The following is a 17,997-nucleotide window of genomic DNA, read 5'->3' on the forward strand; positions in this document are numbered from 1 at the left end:
ATTTATTGTCAATCAGTGTTGCTTCTAAGTGGACAGTTCGATTTCACAGAAGTGTGATTGACGTGGAGTTACATTGTTTTGTTTAAGTGTTCCCTTTATTTTTTTGAGCAGTGTAGAAATGACGCTTAAATTTGAAATGATGAACGAGGATTTCTATCAACCTAATTGAGGAGTAGATTAGGCCTACAAGTAGCATTTCACTGTTGGAACTTGTGAACAAGGCTGCATGGGATTGCTCTTAATGCGACTCCGTGCAGCCAATGGCAATGTCCACTTTAGGTATAATGCCAGGAGCTGCTTTTGGATTTGACAGCTCTAGCGCAGCTCACCTTTGACACTGACAAAACAACCGCTATGCTGATGTCTGAAAGCGGATCTGATTGAATAGGGCACTTAATCTATTCCTCAGGCGTTCTATTTTCATTTGGTCCTTTCTATAATGGGCTCTTGAATTAGGCTACGTAGTATTGCACACAACCTAGAAATTGAAATGAAGCATCAGGGCACTAGATACATCCTGAAGTGCAGTCATTGACCACAATGAAGATATATGGGGGAAATTGTTATTTTGCTATACCAACAAAAGATTGCCAAATATCAAAATTGATTGAATAGCCCCAGGAATGGACCAGCAGTTCTGAGGATGGGCTTCCCCTTGAGATTGAGTCATTTCTGTGGGGCTCCCTCTTTGAAGTCTGGTTACTCTCATGGATTTTTCCTATTTAGGGAGTTTTACCGTTCAACTCCCCAACACTGCTTATTTCCTATGGGATCATCATGGCACTTGCTTTCTCTTTAAAATTAAATGTTGTGATAGGCCAACCATGAACCCAGTATAGTATGTACCTTGCATTATTTGACAGCATTTTTTTTTTTAAAGGTTTGAGGGGTTAGTTGTGGAAAACAGGGCAGTGGGTCATGAGATATGCAGTTGAAGATAAAATAAACAAAAATACAAAACACAGCTGAAAACAATTTAGTCAGCGAACCGAAAATTAGGAAAATCTGCATAGTTTCCCCGCAGTTAAGTGGCTTACAGTATTATTATATAGATGTTCAACTTCTGAGAACAAGAACCAATCAGCATAAAGTGGCTTGGCTGACCACTCTTGACAGTTACACTATCGAGCAACTTCAAATGGATAGCTTCAAATAAATAATGTATTTTCTCTCAATTTAATTCCTACTACTACATAGCCTATTTGATACATCTCAAACATTATTCACATTAGCATGCATGTAGAAATGTTATGGCGTATACCCTTAGTGACCTGGAATTGGGTGAAATAGCCAGCCTATGATTAAACCTTAAAGTGCAACTCCACAACTTTTCAGCATTTATATTAGTTATCTCCAGCATATACATACACCCTATATACAGAAGTATGTGGACACCCCTTCAAATTGGTGGATTCAGCTATATACAAAAGTATGTGGACACCCCTTCAAATTAGTGGATTCAGCTATTTCAGCCACACCCGTTGCTGACAGGTGTATAAAATCGAGCACACAGCCATGCAATCTCCATAGACAGCCATGCAATCTTCATTGTTTTATTTCACTGTAGAGCCCTCAGTCCCGCTAAAAATGCCTTAGATGGCTCTTTTGTCCCACCCCACACTCATGCGGAAACCTCACCTAGGTTAACTGACGCCTCCAGAGACAACCTCTCTTATCGTCACCCAACGCATAGGTTTACCTCCACTGTACTCACATCCTACCATACCCCTGTACAGTACATTATGCCTTGAATCTATTCTACCATGCCCAGAAATCTGCTCATTTAATTCTCTGTTCCGAATGCACTAGACAAGCAGTTATTATAGCCTTTAGCCATACCCTTATCCGACTCCTCTGTTCCTCTGGTGATGTAGAGGTAAACCCAGGCCCTGTAGCCCCTAGTACTACACCTACTCCCCAGGCGCTATCATTTGTTGACTTCTGTAACCGTAAAAGCCTTGGTTTCTTGCATGTTAACATCAGAAGCCTCCTCCCTAAGTTTGTTCTATTCACTGCTTTAGCAAAGTCCGCCAACCCTGATGTCCTAGCCGTGTCTGAATCCTGGCTTAGGAAGGCCACCAAGCTCAAGGTACTAAACAATATCATAACCACCATCGACAAAAGACAATACTGTGCAGCCGTCTTCATCGACCTGGCCAAGGCTTTCGACTCTGTCAATCACCGCATTCTTATCGGCAGCCTCAACAGCCTTGGTTTCTCAAATGACTGCCTCGCCTGGTTCAGAGAGTTCAGTGTGTCAAATCGGAGGGCCTGTTGTCCGGACCTCTGGCAGTCTCTATGGGGGTGCCCCAGGGTTCAATTTTCGGGACCACTTTTTTCTCTGTATACATCAATGATGTCGCTCTTGCTGCTGGTGATTCTCTGATCCACCTCTACGCAGACGACACCATTCTGTATACTTCTGGCCCTTCTTTGGACACTGTGTTAACAAATCTCCAGACAAGCTTCAATGCCATACAACTCTACTTCCGTGGCCTCCAACTGCTCTTAAATGCAAGTAAAACTAAGTGCATGCTTTTCAACCGACTGCTTCCCGCATCCTCCCACCCGAGTAGCATCACTACTCTGGACGGTTCTGACTTAGAATATGTGGACAATTACAAACACCTAGGTGTCTGGTTAGACTGCAAACTCTCCTTCCAGACTCACATCAAGCATCTCCAATCCAAAATTAAATCTAGAATCGGCTTCCAATGTCGCAACAAAGCATCCTTCACTCATGCTGCTGCTCCAGTTTCAACTGTTCTGCCTGCGGCTATGGAACCCTGACCTGTTCACCGGACGTGCTACCTGTCCCAGACCTGCTGTTTTCAACTCTCTAGAGACAGCAGGAGCGGTAGAGATACTCTTAATGATCGGCTATGAAAAGCCAACTGACATTTACTCCTGAGGTGCTGACTTGCTGCACCCTCGACAACTACTGTGATTATTATTATTTGACCATGCTGGTCATTTATGAACATTTGAACATCTTGGCCATGTTGTTATAATCTCCACCCGGCACAGCCAGAAGAGGGCTGGCCAGCCCTCATAGCCTGGTTCCTCTCTAGGTTTCTTCCTAGGTTTTGGCCTTTCTAGGGAATGTTTCCTAGCCACCGTGCTTCTACACCTGCATTGCTTGCTGTTTGGGGTTTTAGGCTGGGTTTCTGTACAGCACTTTGAGATATCAGCTGATGTAAGAAGGGCTATATAAATAAATTTGATTTGATGCTGCCAAGCATACCCTCGTAAAACTGACTATCCCTCCGATCCTTGACTTCGGCGATGTCATTTACAAAATAGCCTCCAACACTCTACTCAGCAAATTGGATGCAGTCTATCAAAGTGCCATCCATTTTGTCACCAAAGCCCCATATACTACCCACCACTGCGACCTGTATGCTCTCGTTGGCTGGCCCTCGCTTCATATTCGTCGCCAAACCCCCTGACTCCAGGTCATCTATAAGTCTTTGCTAGGTAAAGCCCTGTCTTATCTCAGCTCACTGGTCACCATAGCAGCACCCACCCGTAGCACGCGCTCCAGCAGGTTTATTTCACTGGTCACCCCCAAAACCAACTCCCAAAGCCTTTCCTTCCAGTTCTCTGCTGCCAATGACTGGAACAAATTGCAAAAATCACTGAAGCTGGAGACTCATATTGCTAGGTAAAGCCCTGTCTTATCTCAGCTCACTGGTCACCATAGCAGCACCCACCCGTAGCACACGCTCCAGCAGGTTTATTTCACTGGTCACCCCCAAAACCAACTCCCAAAGCCTTTCCTTCCAGTTCTCTGCTGCCAATGACTGGAACGAATTGCAAAAATCACTGAAGCTGGAGACTCATATCTCCCTCACTAACTTTAAGCATCAGCTGTCAGAGCAGCTTACAGACCATTGCACCTGTACATAGCCCATTTGTAAATAGCCCACCCAACTACCTCATCCCCATATTGTTATTATTTTTGTTGTTGCGCCTTTGCACCCCAGTATCTCTACTTGCACATTCATCTTCTGCTCATCTATCACTCCCATGTTTAATTGCTAAATTGTAATTATTTCACCACTATGGCCTATTTATTGCCTTACCTCCCTAATCTTACTTCATTTGCACACACTGTATATAGACTTTTCTATTGTGTTATTGACTGTACGTTTGTTTATTCCATGTGTAGCTGTGTTGTTTGTGTCGCACTGCTTTGCTTTATCTTGGCCAGTTCGCAGTTGTAAATGAGAACTTGTTCTCAACTGGCCTACCTGGTTAAATAAAGGTGAAATTAAAAAAATTAAGACACATTGGTAGTAGAATGGCCTGTATTGAAGAACTCTGTGACCAACGTGGCACCGCCATAGGATGCCACCTTTCAAACAAGTCAGTTCCTCAAATTTCTACCCTGCTAGAGCTGCCCTGGTCAACTGTAAGTGCTGTTATTGTAAAGTGGAAACATTTAGGTGCAACAATGGCACAGCCGCGAAGTGGTAGGCCTCACAAACTCACAGAACAGGACAGCCGAATGCTAAAGCACGTAAAAATCATATGTTCTCGGTTGCAACACTCACTACAGAGTTCCAAACTGCCTCTGGAAGCAACGTCAAGAAGAACAAGAACTGTTCACCGGGAGCTTCATGAAATGGGTTTCCATGGCCGAGCAGCCGCACACAAGCCTATGATCACCCTGCGCAATGTCAAGCGTCGGCTGGAGTGGTGTAAAGCTCGCCACCATTGGACTCTGGAGAAGTGGAAACGCGTTCTATGGAATGATTAATCACGCTTCACCATCTGGTAGTCGGATGAAAGAATCTGGGTTTGGTGGATGCCAGGAGAACACTACCTGCCCGAATGCATAGTGCCAACTGCAAAGTTTGGTGGAGGAGGAATAATGGTCTGGGGCTGTTTTTCATGGTTCGGGCTAGCCCCCTTAATTCCAGTGAAGGGGAATCTTAACGCTACAGCATACAATGACATTCAAGACAATTCTGTGCTTCCAACTTTGTGACAGTTTGGGGAAGGCTCTTTCCTGTTTCAGTATGACAATGCCCCTGAGTATAATGCGATGTCCACACAGAAATGGTTTGTCAAGATCAGTGTGGAAGAACTTGACTGGCCTACACAGAGCACTGATGTCAACCCCATCGAACACCTTTGGAATGGATTGCAACACCAACAGTGAGACAGGCCTAATCGCCCAACATCACTACCCGACCTCACTAATGCTTGTGTGGATGAATGGAAGCAAGTCCCTGCAGCAATGTTCCAACATCTAGTGGAAAGCCTTCCCAGAAGATGAATGGCTGTTATAGAAGCAAAGGGGGGACCAAATTCATATTAATGCTTATGATTTTGGAAAGAGATGTTAGACGAGCAGGTGTCCACATACTTTGACCATGTAGGATACTTGCATTTGGAAAAAGATGTTCAAACATTAGGTAATTGAAGCAACAACTAGACAATGGAAAACAACTAGTTTCACAACTGGTATCATCCAATTCAGCCCCCATCAGGGAGGATGAGAGTTTGATTTGTTCCGTTTGTTTCCTGAATCCTAATCAGCGAAAAAAATGACATCTAAAGATTATGCATTACTGATAGAATTGTCAGCATGTTCGGTGATACAGGTGGTAATGATGTTTCAATATGGTCTTAAAATCACAATAATACGGTAACTATCTCTTTCTCTGGTATAGTGTTACTTTCCTCGACTCAATGAAAATACCCATAAAATGTTAAGATTTTTTTTTTTATTTAACCTTTATTTAAACTAGGCAAGTCAGTTAAGAACAAATTCTTACTTACAATGACGGCCTACACCGGCCAAACCCGGACGACGCTGGGCCAATTGTGCGCCGCCCTATGGGACTCCCAATCACGCAGTGCCTTAGATGCAGTGCCTTAGACCTCTGTGCCACTCGGAAGCCCAAGATAACTACGATCTTAAAGGGATAGTTTACCTATAGATGTATTAAAGATAATATAAATAGGTGCTTATATTAGAATTTTCATGCTTTATGTCCAAATCATCCTAAAGTATCTAAATATTGATTGTGTAACTCAAATAAGTTACTTAAAATGATTTGGACATTAAGTGCGAGAATGCTAATATAGGTACGATTGACTTGCATTGGATTTGTGCCATAAATGCTAAAAAGTTAGCATTTGAAATAGTGACCAGCTAAACAAAAAACAATGCATGAATTGCTGTCCTACCTCGTCCATAGAATGCTTACAGAGTAAGTCTGTAAGTAAACCAATGTAATTTTGTAATTTGGGTGAATTACACCCAACTACAACAGTATTTGATCGTGAAAATCTCTTATGCTAGTGGAAATACATACAAATGCATAGTCCTTGTGAAACAATGGTTGAATGCTATATTTTCAGTTTCATGCAGTGATTGCATGATGTATATGAAGGCTAAATATGCACTGCATTGACTGTGCTTCCTCTGTAGTAGTCAAAGCAATACTCCATCTTGAGTGGATTTAAGTTAAACAGGCCAGGAAATAGATTGGAAAACCTGCTTCTGTGAGTGAATACAGGCACTTCAGGCATGTACACCAGGTCAGCGTAGGCTCCTTCACATCCACAGGCAACCATCCGAATCACAAGCTCATTTCTTCTTTTGCACTTCCAGCAGTAAATTCTGTCCGGCTGTGTTCTTTGGCTCAACTTTCAGCAAGCTGTTTAGATCTTCAATGCAAGCTTTGTAGTCCTGAAAGGCAAAATGAACACATCAAACAAAATGCAAAAACTCCATACAATGTACTAACAATTTTTTGTTCATCAGCAAGGCTCTCACTTTCAGCTCCTTGTGTGCCTGTGCTCGTCTGTACAGTGCCTTGATATTAGCGGAGTCGAGTCGCAGGGCCTCTTCACAATCTTGCAGTGCCTCCTTGTACATCTTCACAGAGAGGTAGCAAAGTGCCCTATTTAGTACAAAAGGCACAAATTAGTCCCATATAGGAATTATGCACATCCCTTGTACAACAGGAGCTGGGCAATAACATTTCACAGAACTATATAACAATGCAGAGTTGGGAATACCACGCCCAAGGGTTTGTTGGCATTTGTCTACACACCAGATAGACATTATTAGTCTCACCTATTTGTGTAAGTTGTGATTTCTGAGGAATTGTGTTTGAGGCTCTGAGTGTATTTCTCTATGGCTTTCTTGTACTCTCCTTTTTTCACCTGCGCATTGCCTTCCTCTTTCAGGGTTAGGGCTTTTTTAATGGAAACCTCTCCTGGGACTGAAAAAAATAAATGATACATCTTATTATTGACTGTACATCTGTTCCAGGTTGTACAAAGATGAGAATCCAATAGTAATAGCCAAATTATTAACAGCATTTTGTGTTTCTACTCATATTTGAGAGACTGAATCCTATGAAAGACCAACCAGATTTCTTATTTTCTCTGGTGCCATTGTGTTGCGTTGTTTGTTGGCTTGTTGCCAGAGACAATTTTTCTTTGACGGCCATCGGAACAGTGGGAATAAGTGGGAGCTTCTCTCGCCATGAGAGTCCATCCACCTCTGTCAGACACTTCGTCATTCTAGAAGGAAAGAGGGTGAACAAGTTGTACATTCCACTATCTTGATTACGTCCCCTATATATGACAGAAGTTCTCAGAAGTTAAAGGACTTTAAAGGGTTTTTGTAAGTGAAAATGGATTTGTGCAACATGTTATACCTGCTGGTACCATCATGGGCTGCAGGTATGTTACAGTCGATCTGTAAGGCCGTCTTGTAGTCCACATAGGCTAATCTGTATCTCTCCAATGCTTCATACGCTGCAGCCCGGCGAAGGAGAGGCTTGATGCCAAACGGAACTAGGTCAAGAGATCTATAAAATAAAACATTTTTAGGTAGCAGTGTTGTTGCAGTAGTATGGACAAAGAAAACCGGAGAACCTATACAACAGACGAAGTAATGTGCTACTCGAGTATATTGGAAAAAGATTATCGTGATATGTTTTAGGTATGAGTGTTTCTGCAGTAGTATGGACAAGGAATGACAGAACAGAACCTAAGCAACACTGGACAAAGTAATGAGTTTCAAAGTAATGAGTTACAGTAAATTGGGAAAATGTTATGTTGATAAGTTTTAGGGTAGGAGTGTTATTGCAGTAGTATGGACAAAGAAAGACAATCTAAGCAACACCGGACAAAGTAATGAGCTACAGTATATTGGGAAAAGATTATGTTGATATTGTAACGACCCTGGGTTTATAAGCGCGCCCAGTTTCATTCCAATATGTTTTAGGTAGGAGTGTTACTGCAGCAGTATGAACCAACTGTAGAGCCGAAGAAATAGGCCTTCATGGCCTACCACAAAACATATGTCCATAATGTAGGCTACTTACACTGTACAGTCCTTCACACACTCCCAACAATTTCCACCCTTCAGATAACTGGCTGCACGGTTAGAATACAGGATACTAAGATCCTCTGGATTCTTCTTTCCTGCAAATGAATTGACAGTGGTAACAATGTATCAGAACATGGAGCGCTTGTTCTGGTTTTAGAAGACTTCAATTACGCACAATATAAAACACATGTATATGGTGTTAGGTGACGCGACAAACAATGGACGCTATGCGAGACTTGTACCAAAAGGAACGCAATAAACACATCTGTTCAATAATGTGGTCGTCAAAATACAAAATAAATAACTTGAAAACGTTCATGTGGCAGTTGTTACCCACGTCTAAAAATCCCAATACTGTGCGATATTATATTTACGCGATATGAGCACAAATGTAAAGTCCCGTGCTAAGAACCTTTTTGTGAAACCCACGAATTCTGTGTATGTATATTTGCGATGGCTATTCCTCAACACATCAGAGCAAGATCAATAGGGGAAAGTAGGGGGTGTTTCACTGTCATCAGACGTCTTTTGTCTGAAATATATAGTGAAATGTTTTTCCTTCGCTTCTGTCATTTATGTTTTCAGAGACACGAAAAAAACATCATGTTACAAAGTAGAGTTTCGTTGCTATGTTTATGTATAGGTCGTCGGGGATTGGTCCGAATTCACGTGTCGCCATTCCCATTTCAATGATGAGCGCTAGCTTGTTAGCTGTGGGATATGGAACGTGTTTTGTGGGAGTGCGAGTGTCTGACGCAGTTCGTGGTAGTGCCTGTTTGCTGAGGCAACGAGCTGGGCGAGCGGCAGCACTGCGAGGCATTGACTGTATTTTGCCAGCTGCGAATTTTGTGATTGATGGTTTTATTATTTCAAGTCAAAACTACCAGAAATCAGTGGCTACAGCCCTACAATCGATATAAACATTGCTAAATAGCAGTTAATTGAACATGTGTCCCATCTATCTTTCTGTGCAGCTGGCTAGCTCCTGCCACCCAAGTCATAGACTGTTCTCTCTGCAACTGCACAGCAAGCGGTACCGATGTACCAAGTCTGGAACCAACAGGACACTGAACAGTTTCTACCCCCAATCCATACACTGGCTAGATGCACTGAAAGATACAATGACGAATGGGCTTTATTTGTTCTCTTTTCTTTTCTTACAGATTCATTAGCATATTAAATATCTAATTTGCATAAGATAGTACATAAAGTTTTATTCTAATTTCATAAATTGTTCAACTCTCAGCTTTGCATAAAGTCTTGTTAATAATATGACTAGGTTACCTTCAATTATTGGGCTTAAATTATGTATTCAGTAATGCTTAATTTCAAATCAAATGTTATTTGTCACATGCTTAGTAAACTACAGGTGTAGACTAATAGTGAAATGCTTCCCAACAATGCAGATAAATAATAAAAAAGTAAAATGTAATAATAAAAATAAAAGTAAAAAAATAAAAGTCCACTAAAATGTGCAGTTGTGTCACACAACACAATGCCACAGATGTCTCAAGTTGAGGGAGTGTGCAAATTGGCATGCTGACTGCAGGAATGTCCACCAGAGCTGTTGCCAAATAATTGAATGTTAATTTCTACCATGGTAGTACGTCCCAACCGGCCTCACAACCGCAGACCACGTAAAACCACTCCAGCCCAGGACCTCCACATCCGACTTCATCACATGTGATATCATCTGAGACCAGCCACACGGGCAGCTGTGGGTTTGCAAAACCGAAGATTTTCTGCACAAACTGTCAGAAACCGTCTCCGGGAAGCTCATCTGCGTGCTCCTCGTCCTCACCAGGGTCTTAACCTTACTGCAGTAACCGACTTCAGTGGGAAAATGCTCACCTTCGATGGCCAATGGCACGCTGGAGAAGTGTGCTTTTCATGGGTGAATCCCGGTTTCAACTGTACTGGGCAGATGGGTGAGTGGTTCGCCGATATCAACGTTGCAAACAGAGTGCTCCATGGTGGCGGTGGGGTTATGGTATTGGGAGGCATAAACTACGGACAACGAACACTGTAGCATTTTATCGATGGCAATTTGAATGCTGAAACACCGTGACGAGATCATGATGGCCATTGTCGTGCCATTCATCCGCCGCCATCACTTCCTGTTTCAGCGTGATAATGCATGGCCCCATGTGGCAAGGATCGGTATACAATTCCCGGAAGCTGAAAATGTCCCAGTTCTTCCATGGCCTGCATACTCATCAGATATGTCACCCATTGAGCAGGTTTGGGATGCTCTGGATCGACAGTGTTCCAGTTCCCGCTAATATCCAGCAACTTCACACTGGGATTGTGGACTGGGATTCCACAAGCCACAATCCACAATAGCCTAATCGCCTGCTCATCGAACACCGCATTCCAAAATCATGGGCATTAATATGGAGTTGGTTCCCCGTTGGTTCCAACTAGATGTTAGAATATTGCTGCATGGACTTGCTTCCATTCAGCCACAAGAGCATTAGTGAGGCTGGGCACTGATATTGGGCGATTAGGCCTGGCTCGCAGTCAGCGTTCCAATTTATCCCAAAGGTGTTCAATAGGTTGAGGTCAGGGCTTTGCATGCCAGTCAAGTTATTCCACACCGATCTCAACAAACCATTTCTGTCTGGACCTTGCTTTGTGCACGAGGGCATTGTCATTCTGAAACAGGAAAGGGCATGCCACAAAGTTGGAAGCACAGAATCGTACAGAATGTCACTGTTTAAGATTCCCCTTCACTGGAACTAAGGGGCCTAGCTCAAACCATGAAAAACAGCCCCAGACCATTATTGCTCTTCCAACACAGTTGGCACTATGCATTCAAGGCAGGTAGCGTTCTCCTGGCATCTGCCAAACCCAGATTTGTGAAGCGAAGAATGCGTTTCCACTACTCCAGAGTCCAATGGCGGCGAGCTTTACACCACTCCAGCCGATTGCGCATGGTGATCTTAGGCTTGTGTGCGGCTGATCAGCCATGGAAATCCATTTCATGAAGCTCCCGACGAACAGTTCTTGTGCTGACGTTGCTTCCCAAAGACAGACTTTAAAAAAAACGCGACACACTTCAGCAATCCCGTTCTGTGAGCTTGCATGGCGGTGTGCTCGATTTTATACACCTGTCAGCAAGGGGTGTGGCTGAACTAGCCAAATCCACTAATTTGAAGGGGTGTCCACATACTTTGTATACAGTACATTGGGAAAGTGTTCAGACAGACTTTTTCTACATTTTGTTACGTTAGTCTTATTCTAAAATGGATAAAAATATATAAAAAAACTCAATCTACACACACTACTCCATAATGACAAAGCGAAAAACAGGTTGTTAGAAATGTTAGCAAATTTATTACAAATAAAAAACAGAAATACCTTATTTACATAAGTATTAAGAGCCTTTGCTAAGACTCGAAATTGAGCTCAGGTGCCACTCTGGTACACTCAATTGATTGGACATGATTTGGAAAGGCACACACGTCTCTATATAAGGTCCCACAGCGCATGTCAGAGCAAAAACCAAGCCATGAGGTCAAAGGAATTGTCAGTAGAGCTCCGAGTCAGGATTGTGACGAGGCACAGATCTGGAGAAGGGTAACCACCAAGACTCTTCCTAGAGCTGGCCGCCCGGTCAAACTGAGCAATCAGGGGAGGCCTTGGTCAGGGAGGTGACCAAGAACGCAACGGTCCCTCTGACAGAGCTCCAGAGTTCCTCTGTGGAGATGGAAGAACATTCCAGAAGGACAACCATCTCTGCAGCACTCTACCAATCATACCATTATGGTAGAGTGGCCAGACAGAAGCCACTCTTCAGTAAAAGGCACGACAGCCCGCTTGGTTCACCAAAAAGCACCTAAAGGACTCTCCGACCATGAGAAACAAGATTCTCGGGTCTGATGAAACCAATATTGAACTCTTTGGCCTCAATGCCAAGCGTCACGTCTGGAGGAAACCTGGCACCATTTATACTTTGAGGCATGGTGGTGGTAGCATCATGCTGTGGGGATGTTTTCCAGCGACAGGGACTAAGAGACTAGTCAGGATCGAGGGAAAGATGAATGGAGCAAAGTACAGAGAGATCCTTGATGAAAACCTGCTCCAGAGTGCTCAGGACCTCAGACTGGGGTGAAGGTTCCCCTTACAACAGGACAAGGACCCTAAACACACAGCCAAGACAATGCAGGAGTGGCTTCGGGACAAGTCTCTGAATGTCCTTGAGTGGCACAGCCAGAGCCTGGACTTGAACCTGATCGAACATCTCTGGAGAGACCTAAAAATAGCTGTGCCGCGACACTCCCCATCCAACCTCACAGAGCTTGAGAGGATCTGCAGAGAAGAATGGGATAAACTCCCCAAATACAGTTGTGCCAAGCTTGTAGCATCATACCCAAGAAGACTCAAGGCTGTAATCACTGACAAACGTGCTTCAACAAAGTACTGAGTATAGGGTGTGAATACTTAGGTAAATGTGATATCAGTTTATTTTTAATAAATTTGCAAACATTTCTAAAAACCTGTTTTTGCTTTGTCATTATGAGGTCTTGTGTGTAGATTGATGAGCGGGGGAAACTATTTAATCAATTTTAGAATAAGCCTGTAACTTAACAAAATGTCTGGAAATCTTTCCAAATGCACTGTATATAGAGTATAGATTCATCAAAAATTGCTATTTTTGGAATGGCTATTCCAGCTGAAATAATAAATGTGCTGATGCAAAAATACACACAAATAACACATTATCTGATTAAATTGCTTAAGAAAGGGGCAAAAGAAAGGCATGTCTTCTCTCTCTCCCTCCTGTTTGCACTGGCAACTGAATCTCTTGCTGAAAGAATTGAAAGAAAGAACAGGACCCAAGCGTAACAAGTATCAGTATTGGCAAACATTAATATAAACTAAACGCATTTGCAGATTATGTCCTGCTATACGTAACCAATATTGAAAAACAATGCCCCCCTTGCTAAAATTATTTTCAAAATACTAATAAAATTCACCGGGAGGAAAAACAAAATAATGTCAATAGGAAGACTAATGATCTACAGCAATCTATTAAGTTAACCACAAACAATATCAAATACTTAGGATGCTTATTAGTGACCACAAACAACAAATATACGCTGAGTGTAAAAAACATTAAACAAGTGCTCTTTCCATGACAGACTGACCAGGTGAATCGGGTGAAAGCTATGATCCCTTATTGATGTCACTTGTTAAATCCACTTCAAATCAGTGTAGATGAAGGGGAGGAGACAGTTTAAAGAAGTATTTTTAAACCTTGAGACATGGATTGTGTGTGTGCCATTCAGAGGATGAATGGGCAGGACAAAAGATTTAAGTACTTTTGACAAGGTATGGTAGTAGGTTCCAGGCACACCGGTTTGAGCGCATCAAGAACTGCAACGCTGCTGGATTTTTCACGCTCAACAGTTTCCCATGTGTATCAAGAATGACCCGCTATGCAAAGGACATCCAGCCAACTTGACACAACTGTGGGAAGCATTGGGAGTGAACATGGGCCAGCATCCCTATGTAAAGCTTTTGACAACTTGTAGAGCACATGCCCTGACGAATTGAGGCTGTTCTGAGGGCAAAAGGGGGTGCAACTCAATATTAGTAAGGTGTTTCCAAGGTTTTGTACACAGTGTATAAAGATAACTTTATCCCATTCCTCAAAAATATGAAAGCAGATCTAATTAAATGGAACAATCTTCCCATAAATCTTACAGGTAGAATAAACCTCTTCAGAATGGCATGGCTCCCAAAGTTTTTATATTAATTTTCAGTAATACCAAGATATTCTTTTAAAAAGTATACTGAAAGTATACTCTGGTCATAAGACTTTATATGGGCAAATAAAACGGAATAAAAAGGAAAGTTTTACATCACGTCTGAGGGTGTTTTTTTTACCTTCCAGACTTGGAATTGTATGAACTCGCATCAGTGACTGAGAAACAAAATGGTGCATGTGAAGGAGAGTGATGTGAAGGAGAGAGTTTTCCCCTCTCTCCACTGGGATTCTCTGCCTCTAACCCTGTTACTGGGGCTGAGTCACTGGCTTGCTGGTGCTCTTTCATGCCGTCCCTAGGAGGGGTGCGTCACTTGAGTGGGTTGAGTTACTGACGTGAACTTCCTGTCTGGGTTGGCGCCCCCCCTTGGTTGTGCTGTGGTGGAGACCTTTGTGGGCTATACTCGGCCTTGTCTCAGGATTGTAAGTTGGTGGTTGAGGATATCCTTCTAGTGGTGTGGGGGCTGTGCTTTGGCAGAGTGGGTGGGGTTATATCCTTCCTGTTTGGCCCTGTCCGGGGGTTTCTTCGGATGGGGCCACAGTGTCTCCTGACCGCTCCTGTCTCAGCCTCCAGTATTTATGCTGCAGTAGTTTATGTGTCGGGGGGCTAGGGTCAGTTGGTTATACCTGGAGTACTTCTCCTGTCTTATCCAGTGTCCTGTGTGAATTTAAGTATGCTCTCTCTAATTCTCTCGTTCTCTCTTTCTCTCTGAGAACCTGAGCCCTAGGACCATACGTCAGGACTACCGGGCATGCTGACACCTTGCTGTCCCCAGTCCGCCCGGCCTTGCTGCTATTCCAGTTTCAACTGTTTCTGCCTGCGGTTACGAAACCCCCACCTGTCCCAGACCTGCTGTTTTCAACTCTTAATGATCGGCTATGAAAAGCCAACTGAGATTTATTCCTGATTATTATTTGACCATGCTTGTCATTTATGAACATTTTGAAAATCTTGGCTCTCTCTAATTTTCTCCTTCTCTCTTTCTTTCTCTCGGAGGACCTGAGCCCTAGGACCATACGTCGGGACTACCGGCCGTGGTGACTCCTTGCTGCCCTCAGTCCGCCTGGCCTTGCTGCTATTCCAGTTTCAACTCTTCTGCCTGCGGTTATGGAACCCCTACCTGTCCCAGACCTGCTGTTTTCAACTCTTAATGATCGGCTATGAAAAGCCAACTGAGATTTATTCCTGATTATTATTTGACCATGCTTGTCATTTATGAACATTTTGAAAATCTTGGCTCTCTCTAATTTTCTCCTTCTCTCTTTCTTTCTCTCGGAGGACCTGGGCCCTAGGACCATGCGTCGGGACTGCCACCCGTGGTGACTCCTTGCTGTCCCCAGTCCGCCTGGCCTTGCTGCTATTCCAGTTTCAGCTGTTCTGCCTGCGGTTATGGAACCGCCACCTGTCCCAGACCTGTTGTTTTTCAACTCTTAATGATCAGCTATGAAAAGCCAACTGAAAATTATTCATGATTATTATTTGACCATGCTTGTCACTTATGAACATTTTTGAACATCTTGGCATAGTTCTGTTATAATCTCCACCCGGCACAGCCAGAAGAGGACTGGCCACCCCTCATAGCCTGGTTCCTCTCTAGGTTTCTTCCTAGGTTTTGGCCTTTCTAGGGAGTTTTTCCTAGCCACCGTGCTTCTACACCTGCATTCTAGCTGTTTGGGGTTTTAGGCTGGGTTTCTGTACAGCACTTCGAGATATTATCTGATGTACGAAGGGCTATATAAAATAAAATTGATTGATTGATTGATTGATTGAGTGATGTGAAATCTTGAGATGGGGGTGAGAGCAGGTGGGTCTGGGAAGGTGAGGTCGTTGTCATTTGTATGTTTTGCATTGTTAAAAAAAAAGCTCTCAATGGCCCAGCTGGATAACTTTTTGAGGATCTGAGGGCCCATACCAAATCTTTTCATCCTCCTGATGGGGAGGAGCCGGTTCTATCCTCTTCATGACCATTGTGTGTGTGGACCATGATAGATCCTTAGGGATTTGTATATTAAGTGCCTCATTTGCATAATATAACATTTCAATTTAATACATTTCACTTTAATCTGAATCCTCTGTGTTCTAAATCAGCCCATAAAATGGCATAACAATATGACCAACCTATCTTGAAAGATTGGACAAAATCTGTTGAATTTAAGAATCCCGGTATTTTGGTGCCATTATTGACTAGGGATTAACTTTGACCTGTTCACTGCCTTCTTGACCTTTTCCGGTAACTTGAAAATAAGATTTCAGCAATGGTAAATCCTATCCTCATGAAATAGTGCTATGTGTTCCTGAGAAGCTTCTCTATAACATGGAATACAAAGTGCCTTCTTGACCTTCTCCGGTAACTTGAAAATAAGATTTCAGCAATGGTAAATCCTATCCTCATGAAATAGTGCTATGTGTTCCTGAGAAGCTTCTCTATAACATGGAATACAAAGTATAACACCAGAACCAACGTTGAATGTAGTTGTGACTGACTTGTTAGCTAGCTGCCTACCTGACTTCTCCACTTCTTTGATAGCCTGGCTGTAAATAGAAGCAGCCTCCCCATACTGTCCAGTTTTAAAGAACTCGTTGCCTGCTTGTTTCAACTCTGTCCAAGACTGGGAACGACGCTTCTGTGACATCTTTGTTTTGCTGTAACACATGACAAAAACAGTTGCAAGATATCGTTAGTTGGCTAACGTTAGCTTTACGTTTGGCTAGCAAGCAAGCTAACTTTTACAGCAAACAAAAGTTATTGTTCATAGCTACTAAATTTAGCCAGCTAACTAACGTTAGCTTCTACATACTTCCCTTGAATAATCTGGCCAGCATAATTTTAGCTAATTCCTTAAAAATACAGTAGCTAACTAGCATAGTATTAGTGTATCCAGCTAGGTCTCAATTTACCAGTGACTGAATGAATATTGATATCCGGGCAAGCCGGTTGTGTAACTAGCTATAATCTACTGTACTCGTCCGCAAATCTTCTAGACAATAATGTTAGCTAGTAAAGCCAAGATCTTAAACAAGTTAGCTATAGAGGTGTAATACGTGTCTCGCTTACTAGCTAATCACGAGCAGCGATCAGTGGGTTTTCAGAATCACGTTAACTTCGGTTATTGGCAAGACCGCTGTGATCGAAAAAGGCAAGAACAAATAAGTACTTCCGGGTCACGGATTTGTGGAATCATTCAGAGTAAAAGTTCCGTCCTGTATACTTTGTAAATTAATAATGAAAATGTGCACAACTATCGACATATATAGAATTTATACTAATTATCATACAAATAATAATTAAGAATATTTCCCTATTATGTTATGTAATTTATTTTTTAATTTATATTTTTTCCAAGCCTAAATGGTCAACAATGTTTGTGTGTGTGTACTTCTATCACTTATTGCACCATACAAAATTATCTGTATGTTGTGTTGCAGTAAAAGGGTGGTCCATTCTACTCAGGAGCACTTCTAGTGTCCAAATCCACAGAGTTTACACCCAGAGGAGCATCTCTGCTCATTTGGCAGCCCTTATAGAGTGGGCCATCAACTTAAATCCAATGTTTTTTTTCATATTGGACATACGTATTGCACTGTACAAGATTATCTGTACGTTGTGTCACAGTAAAAGGGGGTCCATTCTACTCAGGAACACTTGAGGTTTTCAAATCCGTAGAGTTTACACCCAGAGGAGTGTCGCTGCTCATTTAGCGGCCCTTATAGAGTGGCCCATCAACTTAAATAAAATAAAATCTTCATATTGGACATACATATTGCACTGTACAAAATGACCTATACCTTGTGCCGTTGTAAAAGGGAGGGTCCATTCTACTCAAGAGCACTTTTAATTTCCAAATCCACAGAGTTTACACCCCC

The 17,997-nt window shown here is 42.6% G+C and overlaps 1 protein-coding gene across 2 annotated transcripts; it reads right to left on the minus strand.

Moving 5' to 3' along the window:
• Positions 1-5,716: 5,716 nt before the first annotated feature.
• On the minus strand, positions 5,717-17,287 carry LOC129814783 (mitochondrial import receptor subunit TOM34-like). 2 transcript variants are annotated; one of them, XM_055867808.1, is made up of 8 exons: positions 17,189-17,287; positions 16,637-16,776; positions 8,358-8,457; positions 7,686-7,838; positions 7,394-7,548; positions 7,097-7,244; positions 6,794-6,920; positions 5,717-6,706 (listed from the first exon to the last, which is right to left on the minus strand). In XM_055867808.1, exons 2-8 carry the CDS (start codon positions 16,764-16,766, stop codon positions 6,605-6,607), a joined length of 915 nt encoding a protein of 304 aa, XP_055723783.1. In that variant the 5' UTR covers positions 16,767-16,776; positions 17,189-17,287; the 3' UTR covers positions 5,717-6,604. The 2 variants fall into 2 exon arrangements, with proteins under 2 accessions (XP_055723783.1, XP_055723784.1); XM_055867809.1 differs by lacking the exon at positions 17,189-17,287 and adding an exon at positions 17,032-17,171.
• Between the last annotated feature and the right edge of the window lie 710 nt (positions 17,288-17,997).

This window comes from Salvelinus fontinalis, chromosome 18 (assembly GCF_029448725.1).
Source record: "Salvelinus fontinalis isolate EN_2023a chromosome 18, ASM2944872v1, whole genome shotgun sequence".
NCBI lineage: Eukaryota > Metazoa > Chordata > Actinopteri > Salmoniformes > Salmonidae > Salvelinus > Salvelinus fontinalis.